The sequence below is a fragment of the Chiloscyllium plagiosum genome, unplaced genomic scaffold, assembly GCF_037043375.1.
Source record: "Chiloscyllium plagiosum isolate Xiang-an unplaced genomic scaffold, Cpla_swu_hap1 HiC_scaffold_42, whole genome shotgun sequence".
Classification (NCBI taxonomy): domain Eukaryota; kingdom Metazoa; phylum Chordata; class Chondrichthyes; order Orectolobiformes; family Hemiscylliidae; genus Chiloscyllium; species Chiloscyllium plagiosum.
Genome location: NW_028270180.1, coordinates 35128166 through 35147781, shown reverse-complemented (window position 1 = coordinate 35147781; position 19616 = coordinate 35128166). Strand labels below are relative to the sequence as shown.

At 41.7% G+C, this 19616-nt stretch overlaps 1 protein-coding gene across 6 annotated transcripts in view; it reads left to right on the top strand.

The window, feature by feature from the left end:
• The window catches only part of herc1 (HECT and RLD domain containing E3 ubiquitin protein ligase family member 1), a 483062-nt gene that overhangs the window by 422949 nt on the left and 40497 nt on the right, over positions 1-19616 (top strand). For all 6 annotated transcript variants that reach the window (XM_087981970.1, XM_087981969.1, XM_087981967.1 and 3 more), the window contains exons 66-68: positions 9973-10128; positions 15727-15849; positions 18374-18476. In XM_087981970.1, coding sequence (XP_087838096.1) covers positions 9973-10128; positions 15727-15849; positions 18374-18476 — 382 coding nt within the window. The remainder of the gene's footprint in view (positions 1-9972; positions 10129-15726; positions 15850-18373; positions 18477-19616) is intronic.

Here is a 19616-nt window from a genome sequence, read left to right as displayed (position 1 = left end):
CCACCACTGCTACTGGCAGGGCATTCCATGAACTTACGACTCGCTGAGTGAAGAACCTACCCCTAACTTCAGTCCTATATCTACCCCCCCTTAATTTAAAGCTATGCCCCCTTGTAATACCCGACTCCATACGCGGGAAAAGGTTCACACTGTCAACCCTATCTAACCCCCTAATCATCTTGTACACCTCAATCAAGTCACCCCTAAACCTTCGTTTCTCTAATGAAAACAGCCCCAAGTGTCTCAGTCTTTCCTCATACGATCTTCCTTCCATACCAGGCAACATCCTGGTAAACCTCCTCTGCACCCGTTCCAGTGCCTCCACATCCTTCCTATAGTATGGCGACCAAAACTGCACACAATATTCCAGATGCGGCCGCACCAGAGTCTTATACAACTGCATCATGACCTCAGGACTCCGGAACTCAATTCCTCTACCAATAAAAGCCAGTACGCCATATGCCTTCCTCACCGCACTATTTACCTGGGTGGCAACTTTCAGAGATCTGTGTACATGGACACCAAGATCCCTCTGCTCATCCACACTACCAAGTATCCGACCATTAGCCCAGTACCCCATCTTTTTGTTATTCTTCCCAAAGTGAATCACCTCACACTTAGCTACATTGAATTCCATTTGCCACCTTTCTGCCCAGCTCTGCAGCTTCTCTATATCCTGCTGTAACCTGCCACATCCTTCCTCACTGTCAACAACTCCTCCGACTTTCGTATCATCCGCAAACTTGCTCACCCAACCTTCTAACCCCTCTTCCAGGTCATTTATAAAAATGACAAACAGATAATGGCACTCTCAGAAGAGAAAATGAAAGGAAGGATTGAGGAACCTTACTAAAGGGGATGATAGTGGATAGACAATGGCACATACATAAAGAATGTATGCATGAATTGCAACCGTTAGTCATCTCTGTCTGCTTCAAAACTAAAAGAGGAAAATAGGCTCAGCCATGTTAAAATTGTCAGAAAAAGCAGCAGGCATGAGGATTGGAAGCAGCTGAAAACTCAGCAAAAGGACCAGGAGATTCATATAGAACATAGACCAATATAGTGCAGTACAGGCCCTTCAGCCCTCGATGTTGCGCCGCCCTGTCATACTAGTCTGAAGCCCATCCCACCTACACTATTCCATGTACGTCCATTTGCCTGTCCAATGATGACTTAAATGCACTTAAACTTGGCGAATCTACTACCGTTGCAGGCACAGCATTTCATACCATTAATTCTCTCTGAGTAAAGAAATTACCTCTGACATTTTATACCTATCTCCCCTCACTTTAAAGTTGTGTCCCCTCATGTTTGCCGTCTCCATACTTGGAAAAAGGCTCTCCCTGGCCACCCTATCTAACCCTCTGATTATCTTGTATGTCTCTATTTAGTCACCTCTCAATCTTCTTCTCTCTAACGAGAACAGCCTCAAGGCCCTCAGCCTTTCTCCATAAGACATTTCTTCCATACCAGGCAACATCCTAGTAAATCTCCTCTGCACCCTTTCCAAAGCTTCCACATCCTTCTTATAATGCGGTGACCAGAACTGTACACCATACTCCAAGTGTGGCCGTACCAGAGCTTTGTACAGCTGCAGCATAACCTCCTGGTTCCAGAACTCAATCCCTCTATTAATAAAGGCCTTCTTAACAACCCTGTCAGTCTGGGGGCAACTTTCAGGGATCTGTGTACATGGACACCGAGATCTCTCTGCTCATCTGCACTCCCAAGAATCCTGCCATTAGCCTAGTACTTTGCATTCCGATTACTCCATCCAAAGTGTATCACCTCACACTTGTCCCATTTGCCACCTCTCAGCCCAGCTCTGCGTCCTATCTATGTCAATCTTCAACCTACTACATTATTCGTCACTATCCACAATTCACCAACCCCTTAGTGTCGTCCACAAATTTACTAACCCACCCTTCTAAGCCCCCATCCAGGTCATTTATAAAAATGACGAACAGCAGTGGACCCAACACCGACCCTTGCGGTATGCCGCTAGTAACTGGAGGGGGAAAATAGAAAATGAGAGTAAACTTACAGGGACGTAAAAATTGGTCATGAGAGCTCTTATAAATATGTGAAGATAAAATTTGGGACAACACAGTGGTTAGCACAGCTGCCTCACAGCACCAGGGACCCGGTTTCAGTTCCTGTTGGGCGACTGTCTGTGTGGAGTTTGCACATTCTCCCCATGTCTGCGTGGGTTTCCTCCTGGTGCTCCAGTTTCCTCCCACAGTCCAAAGATGTGGAGGTCAGATGAGTTGGCCATGCTAAATTGCCCACAGTGTCAGGTGCATTAGTCAGGACCAGAGATGTGTTGCTGGAAAAGCGCAGCAGGTCAGGCAGCATCCAGGGAACAGGAGAATCTACGTTTCGGGCATAAGCCCTTCTTCAGGAATCAGGAGTAAGTGTAGCACTTTGGAGGGTTGGTGTGGACTTGTTGGGCCGATCAACCTGTTTCCATACTGTAGGGATTTTAATCTAATCTTCTAATCAAAAAGTGATGAAAGCAAATGTCAGAAGCTGGGGAAATTGCAATAGGTCATAAAGAAATGGCAGAAGAATTGAACACTTAGTTTGGTTCACACATAACCTCCCAGAAATTCCAAGGAACCAATTGTTTAGTGAGAGGCAGAATTGAAAGAAATCAGTATCAAGATGAATATTGGTCAAAGCATTGCGTATAGGAGTTGGGAAGTCATGTTGTAGCTATACCGAATATTAGTTAGGCCACTTTTGGAGTACAAAGGAACCTCGATTATCTGGCATTCAATTATCCGAATATCGGATTATCAGGCAAGATCGCAAGGTCCCCATGGCTAAACTTTTATCCAGCATTCAATTATCCAGAATTCGATTAACCAAACCAAACCCACCCTTGTCCTTTAGACAATCGAGGTTCCTCCATACTGTGTACAATTCTGATCTCCCTCCTGTAGGAAGGATATTGTGAAACTTGAAAGAGTTCAGAAAAGATTTACAGGAAAGTTGCTAGGATTGGAGAGTTTGAGCTATAGAGAGTGGCTGAAATAGGCTGGGGCTGTTTTCCCTGAAGCATCAGAGACTGCGGGCTGACCTTCTAGAAGTTTATAAAATCATGAGGGGCATGGTTAGGGTAATTAGACAAGATCTTCTCCCTGGGATTGGGGAGACCAGAACTAGGTTTATAATGAGAGGGGAAAGATTTAAGAGAGGCTTAAGGGGCAACTTTTTCATGTAAAGGGTGGTGCGTGCATGGCATGAGCTGCCAGAGGAAGTGGCGGAGGCTGTTACAATTACAACATTTAAAAGGCATCTAGATGGGTATATAGGCCAAGTGCTGCCAATTGGGACTACATTAATTTAGGATAGCTGATCAGCATGGTTGATTTGGACCTAAGGGTGTGTTTCCGTGCTGTGCATCTCTATGACTCTATGATTCTATAAAATGGTGCTGGGGAAATTAATGGGGTTAAAGGCAAACAAATCATTAGGGCCTAATAATCTACATCTGATAGCACCAAAGGAAGTGGAAATATTGATGGCCATCTCCCAAAATTCTGTCAACAGTAGGACAGTTCCTACAAATTACAGGTGACAGCTGAAACCTCATTATTTAACAAGCGATAGAGAAAACAGAACATTACAGACTAGTTAGCCTAACATCAGTAGTGATGAAAATGCTAGCGTATAAAAAGTCGTGATGACAGAACATGCAGAACACATTAACAGAATTGGACAAAGCCAGTACAGGTTTATGAAACGTAAATAATGCTGAGCAAATCCAAGGATGTAACTAGTAGAATAGATAAGGAAAACGAGTAAAAGCAGTGTATTTAGATTTTCAGAATGTTTTTAATAAGCTCCCTCATGAGATTCTTGGGCAAAGTTTGAAGCAAAATCAAATAGATCCCCCTTCTCCTCCTAAATGCTAGTAAATATAGACCTCTCCTTAGACCTTTGGTTCCCTGACACTTCTGGAGGGTTATTTGTGTCCATTTTAGTGATGACAGAAACAAACTGAGTGTTCAATTCTTCTGCCATTTCTTTATTCCCCGTTACAATTTCCCTGTGCTTAAGTGTGGTAACATGTTGCATAGATGAGAATTGGTTGACAGACAGGAAACAGAGAGTGGGAATAAATGGGTCTTTTTTCCTAGTGTCAGGCAGGCACTTAGATATAACTAGAAGAGAGTGTGAGTTGAGAAGGATACAAGGAAGCTTTAAAGCAATGTTAAGTTAAGTGAGTAGGCAGACACAGAGCAGATGCAAGATAATGTGGCTAAATGACACCTTGTTTTGAAAGAGCAAAAAATTATCTAAATGAAGAAGTATTGGGAAGGATTTATGTAGAAAAACATCAGGGTGTCCTTATACACTAGTCAATGAAAGTAGACACGCAAGTGCAGCAAGCAATTAAAAAAGCAAGTGGTGTCTGGACTTCGTTGGGTTGAATTGAGTTCAGAACTGGGAATGTTTTATTAACGTTTTACTGAATTGCATGCAGAGTCGGTCTCCACAGCTAAGAAAGGGTATACTTGCCATAAAGCGAGTATAATGGAGGTTCATGAGGCTAATACTGGGGATGATGAGATTGTCCTATGAGGAGAGATTGGTTCACCTTCATTTATATTCACTGGGGTTTAGAAAGATGAGGGAAGATCTGATTGCCAGGACTCAAGGGTCTGAGTTACAGGGAGAGGTTGAACAAGCTAGGACTTTTTTCTTTAGAGCATTGGAGACGGAGGGGGCATCTTATAGAAGTGTATAAGATCATGAGAGGCATGGATATGGTGAATGCACTCTATTTTTCTCCGGGCTGGGGAATCAAGGATTGGAGGGCATCAGTTTAAGGTTAGAGGAGAAAGAATAAAAATGAATCACCTCACACATGTCCGCATTAAACTCCATTTCCCACCTCTCAGCCCAGCTCTGCAGCTTATCTATGTCCCTCTGTAACCTGCAACATCCTTCGTCACTATCCACAACTCCACTGACCTTAGTGTCATCTGCAAATTTACTAACCCATCCTTCTATGCCATCATCCAGGTCATTTATATAAATGACAAACAGTGGATCCAAAACAGATCCTTGCGGTACCCCACTAGTTACTGAACTCCAGGATGAATATTTCCAATCAACCACTTCTTTCAGCTCACCAGTTTCTGATCCAAACATTTTCCGCCTCACAGGTCTATAATTACCAGGTTTGTCTCTACTCCCCTTCTTAAACAAGGAGACAACATTTGCTTTCCTCCAGTCTCTGACACTATTCCTGTAGATAATGACGGCATAAAGATCAAAGCCAAAGGCTCTGCAATCTCCTCTAGCTTCCCAGAGAATCTGAGGATAAACCTCATCCGGTCCAGGGGACTTATCTATATTTACACATTCCAGAATTGCTAACCCCACCTCCTTTTGCACCTCAATCCCATCTAGTCTAGTAGCCTGTATCTCTGTATTCTCCTCGACCACATTGTCTTTTTCTAGCATGAATACTGATTAAAAGTATTCATTTAGCGCTTCCCCTATCTCCTCTGACTCCACGCACAACTTCCCACGACTATGCTTGATTAGCCCTAATCTTACTCTAGTCATTCTTTTATCCTAGATATAGCTATAAAAAGCCTTAGGGTTTTCCTTAATCATTTCCACCAGTGACTTCTCATGTCCCCTCCTGGCTCTTCTTAGCTCTCTTTTTAGGCCTTTCCTGGCTAACTTGTAACTTGTAATGGAATACTCATCACTTGCCTGTGCAGGTGTGGCTCCAGCAATACTCAAGAAGCTTGAGCCATCCAAGACAAAGCAGCCCACTTGATTGGCACTACATCACAAACATCCTCTCCCTCCATCACTAGCACTCAATAGCAGCAGTGTGTACCAACTACATAATGCACTGCAGGAATTCATCAAAGATCCACAGACCGCAACTTCCAAACAATGACCACTTCCGAGAAAGCGAGGACCGCAGATGCTAAAGGTCAGAGTCAAAGAGTGAGGTGTTGGAAAAGCAATTCTCCTGCTCCTCAGATGCTGCCTGACCGGCTGTACTTTTCCAGCACCACACTCTTAAAACATGACCACTTACATCTAGATGTACGCAGGCATCAGATACATGGGAACATAATCACTTGCAAGTTCCTTTTTAAACCACTCACCATCCTATATTGGAAATATATTTCCATTTCTCTACTGTCCCTGTGTCAAATCATGGAATTCCCTCCCTAATGACATTATAAGTCAGTCTACAGCACATGGACCTCAGCAGTTCAAGAAGGCAGCTCATCAACCATCTTCTCAGAGGAAACTAGGGATGGGCATTCAATGCTGCTCAGCCAGGAAGTCCCACATCCCAGAAGTGAATTTAAAAAGAGTGATAGATTTGAAGGCTGATAAATCCTAGGCACAATAATCGATATCTAAAAGTATTTATGGAAACGTCCCTAGAAGTAATGGATTTCTTGATGGTCATTCTGTCAAGATTCTACAGACTCTGAAACAGTTCCTATAGATTGGAGGTTAGCTAAAGTAACCCCATTATTATTAAAAGGAGGTGGGGAGAAAACAAGGAATTCTCGACTAGTAGCCTGATGTCACAATAGTAGAAAAACTGCCAGTATCCATTTTAAAAGATTTAATAGCAGAACACTTAGAAAACACTAACAGGATTGGAGAGAGTCAACATGAAAGGGAAATCATGCTTGACAAATCTACTTGAATTTTTCGAAGATGTAGCTGGCAGAATTGTTGAGGGGAAGCCAGTGGATGTGATTTACTTGAACTTTCAGAAGGCTTTCTACAAGATACCACATAAGACAAACATGTAAAATTAAGGTGCAGAGTTAGTGCATTAACATGGAAAGAGAATTGGTTAGCAGATAAATGAAGAATAGGAATATCCTGTTTTTTTTGAATGGCAGGCAGTGAGTAGTGGGCTACCACTGGGATCAGTGCTTGGACTCCCCAACCTATTCTCAATATATAGTAATGATTTGAATAAAGGAATCAATCATAACATCTCTTAAAGTTTGCAGATGACGTAAAGCTGGGTGGGAGGGTGAAAAGTGTGGAGGATGCAGAGATACTATGTGTGATTTGGACAAGTGTGTGGGCAAATGCATAACAGATGAAATACTATTTGGATAAGTGTACTTGGTATCAAAAGCAGAAAAGCAGATTATTATCTGAATATCAATAGTTTAGAAAAGGGCAAGGTGCTACAACACATGGGTACCCCTGTAAAACATTCACTGAAAGTATGCATATAGATGCAGCAGGTGGTGAAGGAGGTAAATGACCTTCAGAGCGTGCGGATTTTAGTACATTATCAGGGATGTCCTGCTGCAATTATTCATAGCCTGGGTGAGACCACACCAAGAGTATTATATGCAGTTTTGGTCTCCTTAGCTGAGGAATGAGGAAAGGCTGAGGCACTTGGGGTTGTTTTCATTGGAGAAAAGAAGGTTTAGGGGTGACTTGATAGAGGTGTATAAGATGATTAGGGTTTAGATAGGGTCGACAGTGAGAATCTTTTTCCACGTATGGAGTCAGCTATTACAAGGGGGCATAGCTTTAAATTAAGGGGGGGTAGGTATAGGACAGCTGTTAGGGGTAGGTTCTTTACTCAGCGAGTCGTGAGTTCATGGAATGCCCTGCCAGTAGCAGTGGTGGACTCTCCCTCATTATGGGCATTTAAGCGGGCATTGGATAGGCATATGGAGGATAGTGGGCTAGTGTAGGTTAGGTGGGCTTGGATCGGCGCAACATCGAGGACCGAAGGGCCTGTACTGCGCTGTATTCTTCTATGTTCTATGTTCTATGAATGAAGTTCTGGCTGTATAGAGAGTACAACAAAAGGCTTACCAGCCTGAGATGGCAGGACTGACATGTGAAGAGAGACTGGATCAGATAGCACAATATTCACTGAAGTTTAGAAGAATGAGTGGATGGTTGGAGGGAATTTCAGAAACTTCTAAAATCCTGATAGGACTACATAGGGTAGATGCAGGCTGTATACTCCTGGTGGTGCAGGAGTCCAGAAGCAGGGGTCACAGCCAAGGTAAATCATTTAGTTGAGGAGAAATTTCTTCACTCAAAATGATAAGTCTGTGGAATTTTCTGCCACAGAAGGTGGTTGAAAGCAAAGTATTGATTATTTTTCAGAAGAGTTAGATATAGTTCTTGTGGTTCTGTTCACCGAGCTGGGAATTTGTGTTGCAGACGTTTCGTCCCCTGTCTAGGTGACATCCTCAGTGCTTAGGAGCCTCTTGTGAAGCGCTTCTGTGATCTTTCCTCCGGCATTTGTAGTGGTTTGAATCTGCTGCTTCCGGTTGTCAGTTCCAGCTGTCCATTGCAGTGGTCGGTATATTGGGTCCAGGTCAATGTGCTTATTGATTGAATCTGTGGATGAGTGCCATGCCTCTAGGAATTCCCTGGCTGTTCTCTGTTCTCACAACAACGAGCACCCGAGCTACAAACCTTCTCACAAACTTTGATATAGTTCTTGGGATGATCAGCCATGATCGTATTGAATGGAAGAGCAGGGTCAAAGGGCTGAATGATTGACTCCTCCTACTTCCTATGTTTCTGTGTTAGAACCTTTTATACTCCAGTTCTGGGAGAGATTTCATGAAGACAAAAATGAAGAAAAAACAGTATTATAAGATATGGTCCCAAGAGCAAAACTGTCCAGAATTTTAACAGTCATGGGAGGCTAACTTTTTATAATGTCAAAATGTTGAAATCTTTCCATCAGTTTAATTACCCCATTGTAATGTGGTGTGAGATATAAATCCAAAGCCCAAAATAGGGAGTGTTAGAAAAACATATGTGGATGATACCGTGCGAAATCTATACCTGAGTCCCTATCTGGACAGTATGGTGCTAACATACCGTCAGTTTAATGCAGAATAACACCCTTATGGTATTCCTTGCTCTAAAGAGTTACGTACAATGTTGATTATGTCAGCCTTGTATCTTTAACAAGATCTAGGTCATAAACTAGAACTTTTCCGGTTCTAAAGTTTGTCGAGAGATTTTGATGTCAAGGTAGAGAAAGCAGTCACTCAATTCCATCAGATATTTTCCATACTGTTTCCAAAGAACCAGAGCTGTTGATATCTTATAATTTGGTATGGATTGTTTATTCTAGCTTGGAGATGTGGTGAAACAGACTGTGTAGTTTCTCTGTTGAGTTTGCATGTTCATATTATTATTAAAGATAGTGAAACATAAACAGTTCAAATGTGAAAGAACTAAAGTTGGACAATTAACTACTTACATATTCATCACTCATTTCTTGTCTCGAACTGTATTTTTAAATGCAGTTTTCCCCAAAATTAAAAGTACTGTATTATTTTCAACTGTTTTAATTTTAGTTGTAAAGAAAAAGACAGCTAACAACTCCAAGAGTTAAGCTGGATTTTTAAAAATGTCTGTTTCATTGGAATATTGTGCTTGATCGCCATAATTAGTTACCAACACCAGTGAAAGCAGGCAGATATGTTTTCACCCTTATTTGTCAGCAAATAACATATCCCTGAAACTAATGGATGAATTTCAACTAAAATTATGCATATAGTTTGGTACAATAAAGAGCTGATTAGGTTTTGGTGAAAACATGAATTCAGATCCTGGAATGTTTTAAAAGATCTATTAACATTGGCAGAATGTTGTGGTTTGTTTGATTGAGAATGTTCTGGGGTCCATCGGCTGTAGTGCAATTTGTCACACCTGTCAAAAGATGAACAGGAATTTTCAGAGCAGTTCATCGGATATAATTTGACCTGAAGTCTCCTCAGTCAGATAGAAGCCCTAAATAAAAAGTTTTTTTTTCAGCTTTATAGTTACTGGCCATTAGCTAGGCAGGGAAAACCTTAGAGGAAATGTACGATTGTAATAATGTTGAATTGACACATACTTTACAGTATAGAGATACATACTTTACAAATGCTCTCTTCACTCACTTGTTCCTGTTTCAAACAGATGTCATGTGGCTTTAAACATTCAGCGGTTGTTACTGCAGATGGGAAGTTGTTCACATTTGGAAATGGTGACTATGGTCGTTTGGGACTCGGTAACACATCTAATAAAAAGCTGCCTGAGAGAGTGATAGCATTAGAAGGCTATCAAGTTGGACAGGTATGGTATATTCCATTTTATTAAGTATCAAGAAATCAGGGCTTCGCAGTGATTACTGAATCCAGAAATGATAAAATATAGTAATAATTATCTTTAGAATTCTTTGCAGTGCCTGTTAATGCCCAATGATATATCGTCTGTCACCAAGGTTACATGAACATTGAGATGCTTAAAATCATCACACTGTAGAGGATTTGTATAAACCTAAATAAATTATCAGGCCAAAACTAGACCATGCTGGATATGTACCAGTGGTCAATCAATTCTCTGGAATTTCAGTTCTTCAAAAGCACTGCTGTATTTGTGAATTCCAGAACTTTAAGTTTGTGCTTCAGCTTTTGAGAATTTGCAGAATCTTTTTCCTTACATAACTACTCATTTATGGCAATACTCAGAGGAAGTCTAGACTCAAGGTAATGCTGTGGTTCTGTTCGCCGAGCTGGAAGTTTTTGTTGCAAACGTTTCGTCCCCTGTCTAGGTGACATCCTCAGTGCTTGGGAGCCTCCTGTGAAGCGCTTCTGTGGTGTTTCCTCCGGCATTTATAGTGGCCTGTCCCTGCCGCTTCCGGTTGTCAGTTTCAGCTGTCTGCTGTAGTGGCCGGAATATTGGGTCCAGGTCGATGTGTTTGTTGATGGAGTTTGTGGATGAGTGCCATGCTTCTAGGAATTCACTGGCTGTTCTTTGTTTTGCTTGCCCTATAATGGTAGTGTTGTCCCAGTCAAATTCATGTTGTTTGTCGTCTGCGTGTGTGGCTACTAGGGATAGCTGGTCGTGTCGTTTCGTGGCTAGTTGATGTTCATGGATGCGGATCGTTAGCTGTCTTCCTGTTTGTCCTATATAGTGTTTTGTGCAGTCCTTGCATGGGATTTTGTACACTAAATTAGTTTTGCTCATGCTGGGTATCGGGTCCTTCGTTCTGGTGAGTTGTTGTCTGAGAGTGGCTGTTGGTTTGTGTGCTGTTATAAGTCCTAGTGGTCGCAGTAGTCTGGCTGTCATTTCAGAGATGTTCTTGATGTATGGTAGTGTGGCTAGTCCTTTGGGTTGCGGCATGTCCTCGTTCCGTTGTCTTTCCCTTAGGCATCTGTTGATGAAATTGCGAGGATATCCGTTTTTGGTGAATACCTTGTAACAGCACACAAACCAACAGCCACACTCGGACAACAACTCACCAGAACGAAGGACTCGATACCCAGCATGAGCAAAACTAATGTAGTTTACAAAATCCCATGCAAGGACTGCACAAAACACTATACAGGACAAACAGGAAGACAGCTAACGATCCGCATCCATGAACATCAACTAGCCACGAAACGACACGACCAGCTATCCCTAGTAGCCACACACGCAGACGACAAGCAACATGAATTTGACTGGGACAACACTACCATTATAGGGCAAGCCAAACAGAGAACAGCCAGGGAATTCCTAGAAGCATGGCACTCATCCCCAAACTCCATCAACAAACACATCGACCTGGACCCAATATACCGGCCACTACAGCGGACAGCTGAAATTGACAACCGGAAGCGGCAGAGACAGACCACTATAAATGCTGGAGGAAACACCACAGGAGCGCTTCACAGGAGGCTCCAAAGCACTGAGGATGTCACCTAGACAGGGGACGAAACGTTTGCAACAAAAACTTCCAGCTCGGCGAACAGAACCACAGCAACGAGCATCCGAGCTACAAATCTTCTCACAAACTTTGAACTCAAGGTAATGTTCAGATGCTAGGTCTTCAAGGACCCAGGTGATCCTGGAAAAGTGCATGGATTTAACAGATGAACAGAGTCAAATGTTTTGGTCAAGAAGGTGGTTTTGCCCCTGTCCAAATGTTTTTAAGTCACTGCACTATTTAAAATAATACAGTCTAATCAGGAGTTATAGAATCATGCAACTCAGAAGAGGCCTTTTGGCATATTGAGTCCATATCACAAAAATACGTTACTGCCTTCGGTAGATCCACTTCCCTGCAATAGCTTTAAATCTTATGACATTTCAACTGCACACCCAAGGACTTTTAAAGGTTATGACATTACTGATCTTAACTTTTCTTTTTTTCTCTCTCTCTCTCTCTCTCTCTCTCTCTCTCTCTCTCTCTTTTTCTCTCTCTCTCTCTCTCTCTCTTTTCTCTCTCTCTCTCTCTCTCTCTCTTTTTCTCTCTCTCTCTCTCTCTCTCTTTTTCTCTCTCTCTCTCTCTCTCTCTTTTTCTCTCTCTCTCTCTCTCTCTCTTTTTCTCTCTCTCTCTCTCTCTCTCTCTCTCTCTCTCTCTCTCACTAACTCACTCATCTTCAGATCCTTCTTAACTTCCTGCCTTTTACTTCAAAAGTATGCTCCCTTGTTATTGACCCTTCCACCTTGGGAACCGCTACTTTGTACCCACCCTGTCCATGCCTCTCAACATTTTACACATCTCAGTCAGGTACCCCCCAACATTCTCTGCTCCAAAGAGAATGGATTTGTTATGTCTTAGATCATGTTTTCTGGAGCCTTGTTGAGGAGCAGCCCCAAGTGGTCCACATAGGTAGGAAAAGGGATGGGCATTTAAGGCACAAATTCAGGGAGCTATGGTGGAAGCTTAGAGCTAGAGCAAACAGAGTTGTTATCTCTGGTTTGTTCCCCATGCCAAGGTGAAGAATATGGAGAGAGAAGAACACATGGCTACAGGTATGGTGCAAGAGGGAGGGTTTCAGGCACTGGGATCATTCTGGGATAGGTGGGACCTCTACAAGCAGGATGGCCTACACCTGAACCAGAGGCGTACCAATATCCTGGGGGGGGAAATTTGCTAATACTCTTTGGGAGGATTTAAACTAATTGCGCAGGGGGATGGGAACCTAAATTGTAGTTCCTGTGTCCAGAAGGTTGAAAGTAGTGAGGTCAGAAAAAAGGTTTCAAGGTCGCAAGAGTGCACCAGCAGGCAGGTAAGTGGTTTGAAATATGTCTACTTCAACGCCAGGAGCATCCAGAATAAGGTGGGGGAACTTGCAGCATTGGTTGGTATCTCGGACTTCAATGTTGTGGCCATTTCGGAGACATGAATAGAGCAGGAACAGAAATGGTTGTTGCAGGTTCCAGCATTTAGATGTTTCAGTAAGAACAGAAAAGATGATAAAAGAGGGAGAGGTGTAGCATTGTTAGTGAAGGACATTATTACGATAGCAGAAAGGACGTTTGAGGACTCATCTACTGAGGTAATATGGGTTGAGGTTAGAAACAAGGAAGGGGAGGTCACCGTGTTGGATGTTTTCTGTAGGCCTCTGTATACTTCCAGAGATGTAGAGGAAAGGGTAGCAAAGACTATTCTGGAAAGGAGCAAGAGTAACAGGGAAGTTGTTATGAGGGTTTTTAACTTGCCAAATAGTGACTGGAAATACTGTAGTTTGAGTACTTCAGGTGGGGCAATGTGTGCAGGATGGTTTCCTGATACAGTATGTAGACAGGTCCACAAGGGGCAAGGTGTTTTAAAAAATTCTCAAGGTCAGGTTCGTAGGAGAGTAGTCTGACACAGAACAAACGACCAAGAGGCGAGTCTGCTAGAATATGGGCATTTTATTCCCCGCAGCGTCGCCACAACCAACGGGTCTGGCTTATACTCACTCTACATGTTACCGGAACTGGGAGCCGTCAGTTCTCGTAGAGCGGTTGCCAACAACCCACGCTCGGCGGTTAAACGTAACCCCGGAGCAGACTCACCGAACTGGAGACTTTTCCAGCTGATATACTCTTTTCCAGATATAAACATTCATGTGAACAGCAGAGCAAGGCTAAAAAACACATTCCATTCTGGTTACATACAGATAAGAAGATTCACACGGGGAGGTGTGTAATAAGATTCACACGGGACTAAGCAACACCTTCATTCCGGTTAGATTCACACATGTATTGGGACATAATTTTTAACCGTTTCACCACATTCCACTGCTTGGCCCAATACATGTGTTACATTATGATTCACACATGTATTGGGACATAATTTTACACCACACAAGGCCACATTGGATTTGGTACTGGGTAATAGACCTGGCCAGGTGTTAGATTTGGAGGTAGGTGAGCACTTTGGTGATTGTGCCCACAATTTGGTTAAGTTTAACTTAGTGATGGAAAGGGATAGGTAGATACCGCAGAGCAAGAGTTATAGCTAGGGGAAAGGCAACTATGATGCGATTAGGCAAAAGTTAGGATGCATAGGATGGGGAAAGAAACTGCAGGGGATGGACACAATTGATATGTGGAGCTTATTCAAGGAATAGCTACTGTGGGTCCTTGATAAGTACCTACCTGTCTGGCAGGGAGGAAATGGTGGACCTAGGAAGCCATGGTTTACGAGAGAAGTTGAATCTCTTGTTGAGGAAAAGAAGGCTTATGTTAGGATGAATGTGAAGGCTCAGTTAGGGAGCTTGAGACTTGCAAGTTTATAGCTGAAATGCTCCATCCCAGACAATCATGCGAATCTCCTCTATACCGCAACCAATGCAATCATATTTTATTTATTGTGACCAAAGCTGCGCACAATACTGACCAAAATTCTGTACATGAACTCCATGCTCTTAAATCAACTCATAAAGGCAAGTGCCCTGTATACCTTCATAATTATCCGATTAACCTGTCCAGCTGCCTTCACCTTGTGTATACAGAAACTAAATAAACAAAACTTGGCTCACTCTGAAATGGTAATAACTTCTAGAAGTTGGGTTAAGTACATGAGGAGAAAGTTAGAATCATCACAGCATGCTTAACAGTCAACTGGTCAAAACAAGGAAGAATCCCATTTCCAAACGATCAGCAACTGCTCCAATTCCTTCAAAAACATCTTATCAGAAAGAGAGAAAAGATTGGGGGCAATCTGGTTCTGCTTTATCACTCCTCTCTAAACTTTTCACACAACATAAAATACTTCAAAATTCTGCAACCTTTTGCACCAAATATCACAGCTGTATGATTTGTTACAAATAATTTGTTCAATAAACATGTAATAACATCAATTGAGAGAGTGCTGGGAGAATTCTCCACACTTTTTCTAAAGTGGCATTGGATCAGTTGAAATTGTTACTGCTCATTTGAAGGATTGGAACAGGCCTTGGAAGATGTCCAATATGTTGGAGGTTAACCAAATGTGGAGTGACCAAAAGCTTTGCAATTCACCCCAGTAAGGTACTAACACTCTGTTAAGGTGCCAACACATCAAGCAGTGAGAGAAAGGATGAAATTTAGATCAGGGAAAAGAAAAATTAGCAAATGCAAGTAATTTTGGTAATAAAACTAGAGTGTTGAAGAGTTTCAGCAGAAAATCCTGCTGGAAAATCTCAACAAGTCTGACCAGCAACTGTGGAGTGAAAAACAAAATGACTCTTTGGAGTTGAATTGAAATGAATTCCAGTGAAAACTTCTATTGGACTGGCAACATTAACTCTGTTTCTCTCATCATAGTTGCTGCCAGATCTGCTGAGATTTTCCATCAGGATTTTATGTTTTTTATATCATATAGCAGCCACAGTACTTTGCTTTCATTTGATTAACTTGAGTAATGATTGTTCTTTCTGTTTTTTGGTACTATCATTGATATCTGATGTTAAATTGTCATGTTTTTCTTTACAGGTTGCATGTGGTTTAAATCACACTTTAGCTGTCTCTACCGATGGGATGATGGTTTGGGCTTTTGGTGATGGTGATTATGGAAAGCTTGGTCTTGGCAATTCAACAGCCAAATCATCTCCCCAGGCATGTGTCACCAAGCTTTGGTCATTATATTGGTGTGATTGCGTGGCTTTCTGTCTTTCCAGCACTGCTTCCTGACTGTCTCAAGTGAATCATAGTATTTGAGGTCACAGCTGACTTGTGTGACAAAGCTTCTAGTAATTCATTCATTGAATGTGGGCTTTCTAGAAAGGCTAGCATTCATTTCCCATCCCTAATTTGCTTTTGAGAAACTTCTGTTGGACAGGTATGGTATGTTCCATGTGGTGTAAGTACCCCACAGTGCTGTTCGAGGTGGTGTTTTCACACTGCAACATTGAAGCTCAAAGATACAGTTCCAAGTCAGGGTGATGTAGCTGGAGGAAACCTGCTGGTGTTAGAGTCTCCCTTGCCCTTCTTGATGCAGGTTTGGAAGGTGCTGCTTTAGGTGCTTTAGCATGTTGTTGCAGTGCATCTTGTAAATGTCGCACACTACTGCCACTATGTGCTAGGAGTGGAGGGAGTTACTTGCTTACAAAAGGATGAGTACAAGAGTTGGCAGGTGATGTTACGGTTGTATAGGATTTTGGTTCGGCCACATTTGGAATACTGTGTACAATTCTGGTCGCCACATTACCAAAAAGATGTGGATGCTTTGGAGACAGTGCAGAGGAGGTTCACCAGGATGATGCCTTGTATGGAGGGCACTAGCTATGAAGGGAGGTTGAGTAGATTAAGATTATTTTCATTAGAAAAACGGAGGTTGAGGGGGCGCCTGATTGAGGCCTACAAAATTATGAGAAGTATAGACAGGGTGGATAGCAAGAAGCTGTTTTACAGAGTGAGGGACTCAATTACTAGGGGTCACAAGTTCAAGGTGAGAGAGGAAAATTTTAAGGGAGATATGCGTGGAAAGTTCTTTACGCGGAGGGTGGTGGGTGCCTGGAACGTGTTGCCAGCAGCGGTGGTAGAGGGAGGCGTGATAGCGTCATTTAAGATGTATCTGGACAGATACATGAATAGGCAGGGAGCAGAGGGAAATAGGTGACTTTTAGATAGAGGATCTGGATCGGTGCAGGCTTCGAAGTCCAAAGGGCCTGTTCCTGTGCTGTAATTTTCTTTGTTCTTTGCCATATGTCAGTCTAAGCTATGATTGTCTTGATTTGGAGGTGCCAGTGTTGGACTTGGGTGTACAAAATTAAAAATCACACAACACCGGGTTATAGTCCAACGGGTTTATTTGGAAGTATTAGCTTTCGGAGCGCTGCTCCTTCAGGTGGTTGTGCAGTGTAAGATCATAAGACACAGAATTTTTAGCGAAAGTTTACAGTGTGATGCAATAGACACTCATATCCACCCCCTACCCTGGCGCGCGCACACACACACAAGTTTGTGGGGTGAATTTGTATTTGCAGATTTACATTTTATTTTTCTCTGAAACAGCATGAATCCATGTAAGATTCTGTAAATCCCTTTTTTAGAAATAGAATCAGTCTAAACATTGGGGCACAGACAGACTCACACAGGACACTTCACACTTTCAGTGCATTATCTGAGCTGACATGGTGCCCATTGTTAAAATGCACTTGAGAATGTAACAGTTTTGGGTTTACATATGAAAGAACTGAGACCAACATGATAATTCTATAAGATGAGAGACTTAACAAACAATCCAGGTTTTTTTCAATGTATCATTTCAGTTGCATCACACTGTAAACTTTTGCTTACATTCTGTGTCTTACGATATTATACTTCACAACCACATATTGAAGGAGCAGCGCTCCAGAAGCTAGTGTTTCCAAATAAACCTGTTGGACTATAACCTGGTGTTGTGTGATTTTTAACTTTGTCAGCCATGATTGTCCAGATTTTGCTGCACGCGGGCATAAACTGCCTCATTGTTTGCTACAATTACATCTGAACATAGTGCAACTTTCAGTGAGTGTACCCATTTCTGAGCTTCTGATGATGTAGTAGCATGGTTGGACCCAGGACAGTGCTCTGAGAAACTCCCGTAGTGATATCTTGGTTCCTGAAATGATTGCTCTTCAAAACCACAACCATATTCTTTTATGATGGGTGTGATTTGTTCCATGGGAGAGTCTCCAGCGATACTCACTGATTTCCTTGAATCAACCCAGTCAAGTGCTGCCTTGCTGTCAGTATCAGTCACTCTCACCTCAGAAGTGAAATTCAGGCTTGTTTTGATCGTGGTTGGGTCTAAGGCTACACTGAAAGCTGGTGCCAAATGGATCTGGTAGAACCCAAAATGAGCATCAGTGAGTGGGTTTTTGGTAAGTTTGTGCCATTTGATCCCATTGTCAATGCTTTCATTACTGATGATAGGTTGTGATCTAATGCAATAGTAATAGCTGGATTTGATTAGTCTTTTGTGTGGGCAATTTTCTTTACAATAGTTGGGTGAATTTTACAATTCAATTTTATGATAAGTCTAGGGAAAATTATGTTCGTAATTGATGAATGATGTAATTCAGCTATTCTGTTGTTTATTTTTCATAGCTCTGTCTTTTGTTTTTGTCTTAAGGTTTTTTAACTTCTCTTTTTGCAGAAAGTGGATGTTTTGTGTGGCATAGGAATTAAAAAAGTTGCTTGTGGCACCCAGTTTTCTGTTGCCCTGACAAAAGACGGCCATGTGTACACTTTTGGCCAAGGTAGGATAATTATCTAGGCTTTTCAAAATTATGTTTAGAATGGCACCAATGATTAATTTTAATTCATTCCAAATAGCTATAGAAACAGATGACTTTTCTATGTTGTCCATCATCCATTTATCAAAGCAAGAAATAGGAGTCAGTCTGTCTTCCACAACTGTTCATTTAAATTTCATAGTTCAATACAAGATCCAACCTTCTTTCTTCTTTTCCTAATCCACCCCTTAATGGGGAAAAACCAATCATTTTTCTTTTTCCATAACCAGAAGTGCTCTTACACAAAACTGAACGTTTCTTGCCCTCACCAAATCAGCTGTGATGTTTTTTATCTATTTACCACCACTGGTAAATCATCCATGTTTACCAATTGATTAATTTATGTGCAAAGCCCATTAAGAACAATGCAAGCCATCAAAGAGGAGGGAGAAGTGAAAACCAACCCTTATTTTCTCTGAATCTTGTATCCAGAAGTGCTCATACATACAAGTAAGCTGTTTTCTTTCTATCACTAAATCACTTTTTTTTTTATCTATTAACCATGACCAGTAAATCATCGGTGTTTCCAATTGAATAATTTACATGCAAAACCCATTAAGGGTAAAGCAAACCAGAGTTAGCGTTTCGGGTCCAGTGACCCAACAGTTCTGAAGAACGGTCACTGGATCTGAAACATTAACTCTGTCTTGTCTCCACAAATGCTAGCAGACCTGCTGAGATTCTCCAGAAATTTCTGTTGCAGGTCCAATCATTCTTCAGTCTACCAGCTAGAAATTGGCATTCAAGTGCTGTGCCATCAGTCACTTCTCCTCATTCTTTTCTGTCTATATATTTACTATGCTTGACACTGGATTTTTTTTTAAGTAATCTTTTTGCCCAAACGTAATTGAGAGAGATTGAAATATCTTTAAATGTTCAATATGTTTTTAAAGGTGACCGATTTTTTTTTTTCTCAACCTTTCTCACCTCCATTTTCTAAAAGATTCTGAATAATAATCCTGGAAATTGGTATGGAGATTGAAAATCCAGCAGGTTTTTATCATTACAGTTTCTAAATCTAATACTCTCTATATGAAATTTTATTTAACCAATCAGTTTAATTAAGTTCAGGCTGACTAGATTGAATATTCAAAATGATGAAAC